Source organism: Mugil cephalus, chromosome 13 (assembly GCF_022458985.1).
Source record: "Mugil cephalus isolate CIBA_MC_2020 chromosome 13, CIBA_Mcephalus_1.1, whole genome shotgun sequence".
Lineage (NCBI taxonomy): Eukaryota > Metazoa > Chordata > Actinopteri > Mugiliformes > Mugilidae > Mugil > Mugil cephalus.
In genome coordinates this window covers 21,529,084-21,543,150 of record NC_061782.1, presented here as the reverse complement: position 1 = coordinate 21,543,150, position 14,067 = coordinate 21,529,084, and the positions used below count along the sequence as shown (strand labels likewise).

The 14,067-nt window shown below is 41.9% G+C and overlaps 1 protein-coding gene across 3 annotated transcripts in view; it reads right to left on the bottom strand.

Moving 5' to 3' along the window:
* LOC125019337 (WD repeat containing planar cell polarity effector) overlaps window positions 1–14,067 on the bottom strand; it is a 71,890-nt gene that overhangs the window by 12,756 nt on the left and 45,067 nt on the right. For all 3 annotated transcript variants that reach the window (XM_047604072.1, XM_047604073.1, XM_047604071.1), the window contains 4 exons: window positions 12,787–13,390; window positions 9,438–9,626; window positions 8,651–8,774; window positions 7,564–7,627 (listed from right to left, as the gene is read on the bottom strand). In XM_047604072.1, the coding sequence (XP_047460028.1) occupies window positions 7,564–7,627; window positions 8,651–8,774; window positions 9,438–9,626; window positions 12,787–13,390 (981 nt within the window). The remainder of the gene's footprint in view (window positions 1–7,563; window positions 7,628–8,650; window positions 8,775–9,437; window positions 9,627–12,786; window positions 13,391–14,067) is intronic.

Below are 14,067 nucleotides of genomic sequence, written 5' to 3'. Positions count from 1 at the left end.
TCCTCAAAAAACTTTGAAATCAGCCTGCTTGCGCTCCACACCCACACCCACACACACACTCAGACACACACACACACACACCGTCGTCTTTCTGGTTTTGAACTAGGAAGGATGTTATCTGTCACATTTCAAAAGTGGGGAGGCGAGGGACTGTTCACCTTTCAGAAGCCCTGGTATTCTCTCTTTATAGAGAAACATATCCAGCCGAGCATATTATTCTATCAGCCTGCGACAATATTGGAAACAGCGTGTATCCTCTGTATCTCTCTGTTTGAGTCTCACACAGCCATAAGGAGAGATAATATGACTAAATGATGTCTGAGGGTGGCTGAATTAAAGCTCGAGGATGCCATATATTCATTAATAAGCACACTGCAGCAGACATTTGTTCCCGTTTTAAGATGCTCTTCCTCACAAGCAAGGCTTAGCTTAATTCATCATCTACTTAATTTGCTTAAGAAAAATACTAAAAATAGTAAAAAAGAAATAATGCTTGATATTTTTGGCGTGCCGTTGACCGAGATATTCACCCACAATGCAACACGGAAGTGTGATTACCACCGGAGAGAAACAGGTATATATTCATATTATAGGTTCGTAAAAATGTCTCTGGTTGTTTGACAGTGAGTGACTGTAAAGTTATTTGACTGACGTCAGGCTGTGTTTGGTGACCCTGAGATTTCTTGCATTTGGTTATTTTCTTTCTGTGGTTGGTTGTTTTGTTGATGTGGTTGTGAACTCTTAAACTACAGTTCCTTGGCCTTTCAGAGATACAAAGTTGGTGTGATTTTTCTGTTCACTGACAACAAAAGCAACATCTAAGAGTTCATTTTCTGTAAAGTCTATACACAGTAGTTAGTTGGTGAATAGAGAATTGGGGGGAAGTTAAATTCAAATTTAAAACCGAAAGATTTTCACTTTCATACACTCAATATGGAAAGTTAAATGTTTAGAGTCTGATTTGTTCCCTTCCACCCTAATTTAAAATGGACTTGAGTAAAACGGTTGGTAGTGTGAATCCTCCAACATCAGTCTTGATGACGGCCCCGTTTCTCAACCTGTGACGGCTGTAAAGGCGGCTCAGTGAGAATGTGTCGCTCCGACTAGGAAGCAGGACGGTACTGAAAGGGCCCAATGTGCAAATTGAACTAAGAGGAAATCAAACCCTCATCCTGGCACCCAAGGAGGTGTTACTCAGGGTCGCAGGGTTTCCCTGGGCTGAGAGCAGGGCCTGAGGGCCCATCAAAGGCTACAGCGTGTTAAGGAAAGTCTTCCGCCTCAGCGACATCACAAGACATCACTGCCGTGACTCAGGGCTCGCCATGGATAACCCTCAGTTGGCTAAAGCCAGCCCCCAGCTGAGCCTGCACCCGGCCCTAATACCCCCATATTGTAACCCTGCTTTTGTACCCCCGGAGGAAAAAACAGGGGGGGTGCTCGTCTCCAAAAGAGGTGGGGGGCAGAGAGAGATTGAGTCTGACAGAGAGAGAGAGAGAGTAAAAGAGAATGAGAGAGAGAGAGAGGTGCTGAAATTGAAGTGTATGAATGGGAACAGATTGGGTAATTATAGTGTGGTGCCTGCCCTCTGTGGCGAAGAGTTAGGAGAAAATGTGAAAATGGCCGACAACAAAATGGCCTCAAAAGACCTTAAATCGGCTCCCAGGACCAAGGTGGCTAATTCAGCCCCTGTGAACAAGAACACGGCCCCTCAATTAGATATGAGTGAGGTGTCTTAATTGATAACAAACAGAGCAGCAGAAGATTAAAGCGGTAAGGAGGAGGAGAAGAAGAGTGGAGTGCAGTGAAATACGGGAGAGGGCGAGTGAGTGATTGATAAAGAAGAAGAGAGGGGACTACAGAAAGACACAGAGGAGGAACAAGACATAAAAGACGAGAGGAAGGCAAATTCACAACAAGGAGAGAGATTGTGTGTGACAGACAGAACAGAACAATATGAACATTTGATGCCGGGGCGCTTTATTCCAGCTTAGCTCCTCATAATAGTGTCTGAATGTGGAGAAAGAGACCCAGAGAAAGAACATGAGACTGAACAAATGTGAGAGAGGACTGGAGAGAGAGAAAGAGAGAGAGGAGTATCAACCCGACTAAGAAGGGATAACAATAATACTGCATATAAAACCATCAGATATTACACCTCTTATTCCCCAACGCTCAAACGCGACACTAATCTTATTTATATAAGAGCTTTAGGGGTTGCAGTGAGCCAGCTAACCGCTCTGATAAAGAGGGGCATTTTAGTGGGCCATTTTTGGGGAGTAGAGGGGAGGGAGGTGGCGGACACTAAGAGCCCGATATTGACTGATATTTGGGTTACCTCCAAATAAATGAGGGATTAGTTTAACTGGCACACTGCAGCGCTTACAGCACATTAACAGACCAGCTCATGTCTGTGTGTTTGCAGTCTGATGGCGTTGGCTGTGGATTCCTGTCAAACAGGAGTGAGGGGAGGCACATATATGAGAATACAGTGTGAACTGCATTTATTTTAGGTGATAAAAGAAATTTACATGCACACAGACTGAAGGACATTTTAGTTTAATTATTCTGCAATTTTCAATGCATTTTCTAGCTATTTTTTTTTTTATTATTTGTGGTGACCATGTCCACCAGTGCATTTTCAACAATGCATTTCAATATTTTCCACACAACAGGAAACAACTGTACGAGGTACAGAGGTAATGACACAAAAATGACCTGAGTGCACTGCAAACAGATATCTATTAGGTCTGATTCTGCCTGTAGAGATTTATCTCTTGTTCTACTTGCAATATAACTCCGGTGACGTTGAGTAAATAAATGTGTTGATTTGCATGGAATGCAACCATGCGTCACAATGTTTCCTCTTTAGTCATGGTGGCTCCCAGTGCCAGTCATTCAGAAAAAAAGATTTGTAAAAAAAGAAAAAAAAAGATAGGGAACCGTTTACACAGAGACCCAGATGTACAGAGTTGATCAGATCTCTGACCACATTTGGAGGTGGTCTGAGTCACATATTCCGTAGTACTTATTAATAGTGTGAAGACCCAATGTGTCCTTAGTCATACTGAACCACTTAGTCAATTCAGGTGTTGTTGTTTTTCCTTAAAAAATACACATGCAAAGTAAAAAAGCATTGTACATGACTGGCCGTGAGTAATGACAAATAACCAAATAATAAATAAATCTAAACTATTAACAATTGAAATGATGTCATAGGACTAAACCGTGTGTTTTTCTGTTATTGAAAAATGTATAGGTGTGTGCTTAAATATTAATGCCATCATGTTGATGTGTAAGGAGCCGCTTGGAATTAAGTTAGGGTGAGTACAAACGTCATCAGAGTCATGATCTGAGCTTTGTACAGGTCTCTAAAATAACTAACGTCAGGGCGGAGATAAAGAAATAAATAATACATTAAGGGATGTAATTTCAGCCGACATGGATTTGTTTTTAGAAAAAATATTATCAATCCCTCATTTCAGGAACCTACCAAACAGCCCTAAACCTGCATATATTTATGGTATTATACATAATTCATTTTGCATTTGTTCATACTGCAAACTCTAAAGTAAACGTCAAATTCTCCGTGCAGTTTATTTGACTCAGAAAGCCATGAATTATAGTTACAATAAGAACATGTCATATACCTGTGTGCAATGGCTCAAAAAGATCATTTATCACTTATAAAAGAAATATCAATATTCGAGAATTAATGAATGAGTAGAGTATGACACTGCCTTTTGTTTTTGTCTCATTACATACAGCAGTAAATTCCTCCCACACTAATAAGGAAACTGCATTTTGATTTTTTTTATTTACTGAAAGGTTGTAGAGTGTCAAATACACCGTGAAAAAAAAAAAAAATCCAAGTTGTAATAATGCTTGGACATGAGCACATTTGTTTTATGCTAGTCTTCTGACACCTGTTATCCAGAAGTCTTGTGTTTGAATTCTATCAGAAAGGTGTTAAGGACTTAACATTTTAACAGCACTAATTACTCATCTCAGCGACAACAATGAGCTTACTGCAGCACTGCCAAGCCTGGCGTCAGATAGGAGCAGCAGATAGGGGGTGAACCCAACAGCTTGCCTTATTGCGAGTGTATCTAACAAGAAACAGTACAACCCCTCATTGGGGAACAAAAGAGCCGGCATCAGATTCGGCTATCACACAATTTGATTTAATTAACAAGCTACATCAAGAGCCAAAGACCCAGGAAGAAGAAAAAGAAGGGGGAGGGATGAAAAAAACTTGTCGTCGGCTTGACGAATGACCTAATTGGTTACATTATCAACTCATTATCAAAGGCTAATTAGGGAGCTACAGAACAGCGCCAGTTATGAGAAAAAAAAATGCAAACGACTCAGTAACCCCCTACTACTAACTTTTCATACATCCCTCCAACCTCCACCCCCACCAAACCCCCTCCTACCACCGTTTCCTCCTCCTCCTCAATTTAGCCCAACACTAAAGTGTTTCATTTGAACAAAAGGGTTTTTCTGGAGGGCCTCTATTGTTAGCTGGGAAACAATGGAGCTGGAAAGGGGTGGGGGTCTGGAGTTAAGGGAGGGGGGTGCATCATGCTGAGCATTTCTAGAAGTGTGTGCATGTTGTTCGAGTGTGTGCACTTTAACAAGTCGACAGTGCGTTATTGATCAGGTTTACAAGTTAGAAAGAGTTCGGCGAAGGTGGGGGGTTGCCCTCATTAACCCCCTCCACCTCAACTCAATCAGCCAACCAGCAGGTTAAAGCAACAACACGACCTAATTAGACACAAGGACAGAGTGAGGGGTGAAATGTCAGCGTCCTCTTTTTTCTTGCTCTTCTCTCGTCGGCTCTTTTCAGATGATGAGCTGCTGCTCTCTTGGTCACTGAGGCAAGAAAGTGCTTGAAAAAGCTCACTGTGACTGAGCATTTACTTTGTTGTACATCTACAGAGACAAAGACTTAAGCCTGAAAAGAGTTTGGGCAGATATGCAACCACACTGCAGTTTGAATTGCTAAGATGCCAGGTGTAGCTTTAGGACCAAATGAAAGAGTGAATTGGCTGCCTATCTGGAGAGAGATTTATGACAACCTTTTAGGTGATTTCTACTGTAGTTGTGCCTTTACTGAATAGGTGACAGTGAACAGACTGGATATGACATCCAGCAAAGTGAGCAGCCTAAAGTCAGTCATGATATTTGGCTAAAAAAGCTAAAAAAATAAAAAATAAATAAATAAAAAAGGCAACTGGATTGCTTTGAGGTTTGTCGAAGATGTTTCGCCTCTCATGCAAGCTCTTCAGTTCCCATTACTTGGAAGAGGATTTGTGGACAGAAAACTAGACTTGAAATATCCAAAAAAGAAAACACTCAGAGCTCAAGAAGCCTTTTGGATTATTAGTATTGGGAGTCGGGCGATTTGTATCAAGGTGATCCAGTCATTTTTAAAACAATCAGATCAATCTTCAGCCAAGTTGTATCTTTTGTAGTTATTTATTTAGGTCTGCCATAAACCAAGACCGAGTCACCGTTGTGTAAAAATGTTCTTCTGTTTTAATGGTGTTTTAATGCCAAACAACGAAGAAGAAGAAGGAAAATAAGAATTTAATATTTCAATTTCAGGTGGCAGTAGGACACTGACATTCAATACTACCAACCTGATTCACCACCTACGAGCTACCATCTCCACTCTGAATTAACTTTGACAGCCTTTTCAATGTACTTAATAAAGCCGCATGCTGCACATATGATTCAAGAGAATCCATAGGAGTGGTATAGGCCAGTACTCAATATTAAATCTCTGGGATCAGCTCAGGGACAAAAAAAATGTAATCAGGAGATCTCTAGTTGTAGTCTGAAATACGTCCCCTTGTCTCTCAGCAGCCGGACGAGCACGGAAAATTCACCCTCCTTCTGCTTCCTACACACTCTCTGCTCAGACTTCTTCTCTCGTTTGTGTGTTGCAGTGATTTCAGTAAAAGTAATAGTTTCCTGTAACATTCATTAGCTACATCTCCAACATGAACCGCTCAGTTCTAATCTAATCGCTAAGTCCACAGAGTAACACAACATGGCTGAGTAGAGGTGCCGTAATTACAGAACGATGGCAACAAACTAGCTCGAGTATAGCCTCTTCGTAAGTCGGTTACACAAGACAAAACTTTACTCATCACTTCCAAAGTAACAAAGCAGGACATTTTTTCTTCTATCACACATTTTTTTTATATGTCATTTAGCTTTCCATCTACACCACCACCTTCCTGTCCTCTCTGCCCCCTCTCTCCTTCCCACTCTTTCAAGGTTCACAGGCTCGACTCCACCTTTCAATTCGGCTTCCCAGCAGCACTACTTAGTGGGGAGGGAATTAGAACCAGTGCTATCAGTGTGATTGAGTGTGTGCGTGTGTGTGTGTGTGTGTGTGTGTGTGTGTCTCGAGGGTGTTGGTGAAGCATAAAGTAAAAGGGGGGCCCCATGGAAAAAGGGGTCAAACACATGGAGGAGCATTTCAGCGTGGACTGAAAGAAAGAACAAGTTAGAGGGAAGATGAGAGGAAAAGGCCGAGCCGAGGCCATGGAGGTTGTGAAAAGATAGGGGCCCACACTGAGATCACACCTGCTTCTCTGACATGCAGCACACACAGACACACTTGTACGTGTTACAAGTCATGTGCAAATCAAAGTGGAACAGTGAATGGACAATTAAAATAGGTTAAATCCGAACAGAAAATGCTATATTTTTTAAACCTCTGGAGGCCTTATAGTTTATTGACTGACAAATTAAACAATTTTCCTGTAATACCATAACTTTGTTTAAATTTTTTTTGCAACATGCTGAGAAACCAGCCTCTCGTTAATGGCTGTTGATCATTTAAAATTTGCGAAGAGAAGACGTTAATTTACAAGTAACTTTACTGTGTTGTAGTTGTATTTCCAACATTTTAAGGTTGTGTTTCTGCATACAAATACTCTATTATAACATTGTGAGTACATTGTGAGTATTGTAACATTTTATCCTAATATATTTTGGATTCTTGGCAGATTTATTCTTTCACAAATCAACCAAATTTAAAAAAAGCCTAATAGCATAGCATAGCATAGCATAGCATAGCAACCAGTAAAAATAGCAGCTATCCCACATAAAGAAATTCTTACTTTTCAAGTCTCAACAATAAATTAATAAAAAGAAATGTTATACCTAAAAAGAATGAAATTTAAAAAACAAGATGCACAAGAAATAAGTTAAATAAAAGCTTAAAGATTTGGAAAGTGTTCTGTGACTGATGCAGTCAGTGGGAGTGCTGGAGAAGTGAGGCACCGTTGTATGAACTAAGAAGAAGGGACACTGTGTATGATGAAGGGCAGAAGTGTTTTTATTCATATAAAAATGAATCTAAAACACAGAGAGTATAAAGTATTTTCCAGACCCGTTATATTTAAATCCTAAAGGAGGGTTCCTTCATTATGGCAGCTGGTTAGATTATTTAGACGATGGACAGAATTAAAAACACTCCTTCCAGAATTTTACTGCAACGCTAAGATGTTTTTTGTTACAAGAGAGAAAATATATTTTTTTACTTACCATGAATAAATCTCTAGCTTCTAAATCTACGGCGAGGAGGAAGGCCTTCTCGAAGCGTTGATGTCTACAGAGAAAATAGAGGATCGTGATTTAGATGAAATTTTATAGAAGTTTGTGGACACATTTCTGGCTTGCTTGGTTTGAACACAGACTCACACCTCAATCCGTAGACATGCCTGTACACCTGCGCATACAGTAGTTGACAGTAATTGAACTGAAAGCTCTTTTCCTATTATCTAGAATTAAAGCCGGGAGAGAAAGAGCTGTATCTCCCGACGCAAAACACCTCAACTTTCCCTGTCTACAGCCAACATAAAACAAACAAACAAGAGCGAAAAGAGGAGGCGTGGGGGCGGAGGGAGTCCTTCATTTGATGTTGATGGAGAGAAAAAGAATGCAGGTAGGTGATAAGAGCGGAGAGGAGGAGGGATGCCAAACAACGCTCCAGCTCCGGTACAGAGGAGGAAAAAGAAAGAGAGAGAGGGAGAGAGAAAGGGGAAAGGAAGGGAAGGTAATTGCAGGATGGAGAGCAGCGAGCAGCGGTGTGTGGGAACAACAGGGTCTATTTCAGTCAAACAGGCATTTCAAAAGGCTCTCATGGCAGAAGGGAAAATGAAACAACAGTCTAAACAGGTGCATGTGTGGTGCTTTGCCTCGTGAATGACTCAAAGCTGCACCAGTGTGTGTGTGTGTGTGTGTGTATATATGCGTGTGCATGTGCGGGATGACATTCAGAAGCCATTTCCTTTTTCGAATTTTCTAAAATAGCGATAGTAAGCAGTGGTAAATTGTTTATTCAATGGATGTCATTTTCTGAAAATGCCTTTTGGACAGTGCTACTTATTCGGATCCTCTACCCTGTGTCGAAAATCTGTACAAATTGTTACGGTAATGCCTTAAAAATAGTCTGTTCCATGAGCTACATGACCGTAAGCGGTGTTTTTGTTGATTTTATACTTTATATTACAGATTTGTATAGATATTTTTAATCCTCACTGACCCTGACCCTCTGGAGGACACAAAGCAATGTTCTCTCTCAGTGCATCAAATTAAGACCACGGCAGTAACACGGAGAGGGTGGTGTTACCTGAGGAGGTGGTGAAAAAGGCGGCGGGCGTACTTGCTGATTGGCTCCCTGTACTCCAGTATCACTGTATCGGAGAGAGGGGCGGGAGGGGCGTAGAACACACCTAAAACTGCTTCTAGCTGGGCTGCACACAGAGCAGAAACACAACAATACTAATAAATACAAACAGCAATTACAAGGTTTTAGCAGCAGCATGTGTGGAAAGAACCAGCACTTTCTGTTAAATCTGTCGATCCTCTGCATATTAGGCCCAATTCAGACCTTGTATTAATGTCATTTAAATTACTTAATTATCTGACTCATTGATCTCTGACCATTGACCTCATTACTCAGTGTGAACAAACAATGCATCCTGGGTCACATTAAAGGCCACTCTTTGAACAGGATGATGTGTGTCAGGACAGTTGTGCCTAATTTTTCAGGAAAAACACACACACACACACACACACACACACACACACACACACACACACACACACACAATCACTAAATAAATGGTCACCTGAAAAGAAAACAGGAAACACTGTAATGTGTAGCCTTTTAAAAGATTCTGTTTTGTAGCGGTAAACTCGCCAAAAGAGAAATAAATCTAAACAGGAATTAACACATCAAATAAAAATAAGATGAGTGAAAAAATAAAATAAAATTAAATAAGTACACTGTATGGGATTCTGATAGTAAATAATGTTTTAATTCCGAACTGGAAAAACTGTGACAGTGACAGTGAGCGCCTAATTTGCCAATAAAAACCTTCTTAACCCTAAAGTGTGTGTGCCCAGACACCCACCCTCTCTCTCCGCGTTCAGCTCCAGCCTCAGCAGGTGGTTGGCGACCGAGCTCAGACCTCGGTAGCACTCGTCCCCCATGGTCCTCCAGTCCATGGCCTCCAGAATTCCCAGCGCCTCTTTGACCTGACCACAACGCAGTCTCTGCTGCAGCAGCTCCACTGGACCCATCTGGCCCCCCGTTAGAGCTCCTGAAACAATAACACAGTCCAATATTAAATGCAAAATCACGCAAAATCATCATATGTCATTCCAGGGTTTATTTCTTTTTGTTTATTTTTGTACACTGGGTGAGATGTAGAAGAGCAAGGTTATCAAATTAATTTAAATTCTCCCAAGGCCTTTATACAGTAAGGAGCCATGGTGCTTTATTGAACATAAGCATAACCTGGAGCACTTACTTAAGTTAATTGAGTGCCCAGTGGATTAGTTTCAACTCTGAGGCGGCACTAGACTGACACCGACTTGACAATCAATTGTCTGGGAAACCTGTTCAATCCTTGGTGTGTGTCAGACGGTGTGTGCAAGTGCACAATAAAAACAAGCTTCTCCTCATCACGATCTATTCATAGATACAAAGAAAATACAGAGCAGAGTGTGTCTTCTTATCTTTAATGTTCCTAATGTGTGTGTTTGAATTCAAAAACATCTTGCACATTGTAACTCCTATTGTTCCAGTATCTTTAATTTGAGATTTTTTGAGAATTGCTGTAGTTGATGCTTGGTTTTGTTTGTTTTTGCATGTGAGCAGTCATATTTTGTACTGGTAGTAGAGGTGTCCCGTTCTGACTGGAATAGGGCATAATCCCTTTGTAGTCTGTGTCATAATATGTTGTAATGGAGTTAAAATATATTTCCTTTAACTTATTGTGGAAATAACAAACATGAATCTCAACAATAGGAAGAACCACTTTGCACATGTCAAAATAAGTTATTTTCTGACTGATGTTTTGGGGCTTTTAAACATTTTATAGGAACAATTTATTCAGCATCTAAGAAACAGGGTAGGTATAAAGTTTAATCAGAATGACTTAAACCAGGTTGAAGAAATATTGTCCATCTAAACTTAAAAGAGCTGATGAGTGTGTCACTGGCACCGGAAGAGCAGAGACAAACCAGACGCTTAAAAAATTCTTGCCATATTTGTCCTAACTAAAACAAGTTTCTTTTATTTGGAACTGCTTTATTTTACAGTAAAATGCCAATACTGATGCCAAATAGTTGTGACTACTGTACAAAATGTAGACTTGGATAGTGTCAGAGTTATGCACAGAGCAGGTGAACACTGACAGTGGTGCCATCATTGGAACAGGCTACAACAAGCAGGCAAAGTCACTACTGACTCTAATTAACTGAAGAACTTGTGTGTATCTGTGTGTGTGTGTTTGTGGTATATGTGTGTGAGTGTGTGTGTGTGGTAAGGGGGGCTAGAGCAATTAAAATGACAAGCTGACAATTAGCAAACCTCCAAATCCCCTAAAGAGCGCGCTAATGTGGCTAATACATCAGCTGAGTGGCTTACGTTTGTTTTTATAGGTACTGTATGTGTAACTATGTGTAGGGGTCCTTAAGTTGGGCGTCTCCTCTGAGCAGAAACAATTGGTCATTGTAGTATTAAGGATAACGTCACTTCTCCCCTGCACCTGTCTACGCTAAGTTATTTAACCAGCTGAGTTTAACGTCAACTGTGTCAGACACTAGACGACACTGAACAGGACACTGTCAACAGCAGCATGAAGAAGCACCAACAAAGAAAGAGGACTCTTTTAACATAACATAAAAATAGTGTTCAAGACACTGTCTGAGCAATAAATGAAGATGTAATATAGAATTATAATTTTCAAATTTTCAAGACTGGTAATTGAGATGATACCTCGTCTGGAAGACGACACCAGAAGACAGAATAATATTTCGCTACATTTCCCACCGCCACAAAAAAACGACTATTTTCCTTGCGTGCCGTGCAGCACATTCCCTGGTCTGTTCCTCTACAGCCTGTACCAGTGCAGACCCAGCCACGGCCAACGTGTGCCCAGATGAGATAACTCGGCGCAGGCAGGGGGGTGGGTGTTGGGGGGGGGCACCAGGGAGGGCTGCCTCCTATGGAAAAGAGAGGACTTGGAGTTGGGCCAAGTCTTTCTTCCTCACCGCCTCCCGACTCACTCCTTCTGTCATGTAGTGGGCCTTATGAAACAAGTCAATACAGAGAAGGAGCACGAGCAAACAAACAAATGAGTTAGAGTGTGTGTGTGTGTGTGTGTGTGAGTGAGTTTGTGTGAGTGAGTGTGTGTGTGTGCATAGAAGCACAGAAATAGAAGAATACACACACGTGTGGGGGGGGGGGAGAGAATTATCATGGAGAAAAGACGTGCAGTGACTTTCTTCATCAAAACCTTGGCAGACGATCAGAGGAGGGGAAGCTATTGTTGGAAGACACCCTCCCCTTTCCCTGTGCACACAAACACAGTTGAATACACACAGTCAAACGCACACGCACACATCCTCTACCTTCCTCCCTCCATCCCCACACCCCCGCTTTCAAACTTCAGCAGAGAGTTGCGTGCCACTGTCACATCTTCTTTCCAAAGTCACAATTAAAGATGCTGAATGTGTGTTTATGTGTGTGTGTGTTAGAGGGTAAGGTGGCGGCTGCTTCAGAAAATATTTTGATTGGCAAACTTTATCTGGAGGCCCCGAGGGACAGCGCAGCCACTGTAAACGATTTATCGGAAAAATGCATCCCAGAATGCACCCGGGGGGCTCGTGCCCCGGGGCAATTATTGAATGACCTCTGAGAGCGTGACTCCAGCTAACCTTCCCGCCCGTCAACAAATTAACTTCCTTCAGCAGTGAAGAGGTACTAGGACGACCCGTTAGGCGGCCATATTTACTCCGCTGGGTTCAGACGCGATGTCACATCCAAACCAGAGGGAGAGTCTCTGAGGGGAGGAGGGCGCTTTCATTAGGATGAGGCCTTTATTTTTTGAAACACGCAATTAGTAGCGGTACAAATGGAAAACAATCCACCGATTATGAACGACGAATACAGGCTACTGCAACCTGCTGGTATGAACACAGGTGCAGAAAATATATCAGTTGGCCATTATTTATAGTGTTTGCAGTGTGTACAACTTTTTGCAACTTTTTGGCACAGACACAGGGAACATGAGGCACAGCCAGCCTTTGGTGCCAGTTATTTGTCAGTGTCGGGACGGTTTGGACGCACCAACCGAAAATTTGAGTTCATCAAATGTTTTGTTTATTTGCAATTAATAACAACTTGATTGTTTCTATTCAACAAATATTTCATCATCCGTACTTTCCACTGAAATTACTGATGTCATTACCTACCTAGTCTGAATCTTAAGGCTGCTAGTGGTCCCCCATGAAAGGCAAGTGTCAACATATCAGTCCCCTCTGGGCCTCCATCCAAGCCGTTCGCCCATTGCAGCCCCTCCAGGCCTCCGGAGCAGCGCAGGTGCTGAGTTAGTCGTAACGTGGCAGCTGAAGTAACCTCCTCCGCTACCAGTGCCAATCGTACAGGTGCCAAGCCCACATCAAAGCACATCAGTTCCTCCTGTCCTCCCCCTACGATGACAACAGCCCCAGCAGGGTGCCAAGAGAGGAGGGAGGGTGGCACGGGGCAGGGGGCCAAGAGAGACACCCCCCGTCGCTGGTCGTAAAGGACTAAAGAAGAGTCATTTAAGCCCAGGAGAAGTGTGGTCTCTGAGGGGTGACGAGCACAGGAGACGGGATGTGACGGTAGCGGGATGCGGGTAACGGATAGGCGGTGCAGGCGACCTCGGGCACATTCGTACGCGCAGGTTTCAGCCCAGGACCCCTCTCTGAATCCTTGGGGTACTGCAGGTAACTCCACTGATAGGATCTGGTAGGGCTGGAGTTGGCTGAAGCGACAGTCCAGGAGGTTGCTTTCAGTCCGGACAGAGCTAATGACCTAGGGGAGTAAAGAAGAGAGGACAAGTTCAGAGAAGTTAGTTTAGCTGATGAGCACCTATGACTTTGATCTACAGTGAAATATCCTGTGTAAACTATTCCTTCTTCTTGTGGTAGAAGGAGAAGATCCACAACTCAGATGTTTAAAGTGGCTCTAAGAACGGCAGTGTTGATAAGTTGGTCCACCACTGAGGAAAAAGGAGAACTCAGCGACTTTGGCAATCCCCTTTCTGATCTCCTTGACTTATTTTAAAAAACATTTATTAGTATGTTTTGGGTTATGACTGAATACCTGCTTAACAAATATCATTCTATAGCCATATTCACATGGGATTAGTATCACCTCGGGACATCATGTGATTTACAAATGACCCCCTACTTCTGCGTTTCTTGTTATTTAAATATGCTGGTATGTCTTTGATATTTTCTGACAACTTTAGTACTTTGCAGATTGCGATTAATGGTAAAAATGCATTTTTAAAAATAAAACATGATGTGATGAGACTGAAGAAATAACAACCTTACTGACAGTATCTAAACCTGTTTAATTTTTACCAATGTGATGAAAACAATAATGCATAACTAAATAAAATCCAACACATCTTAATATGCTGCCACGCACGTCATCCATCTCACAATATTCTGCAATTTTGTCCTTCTCATGGTTTTGAGAAGGAC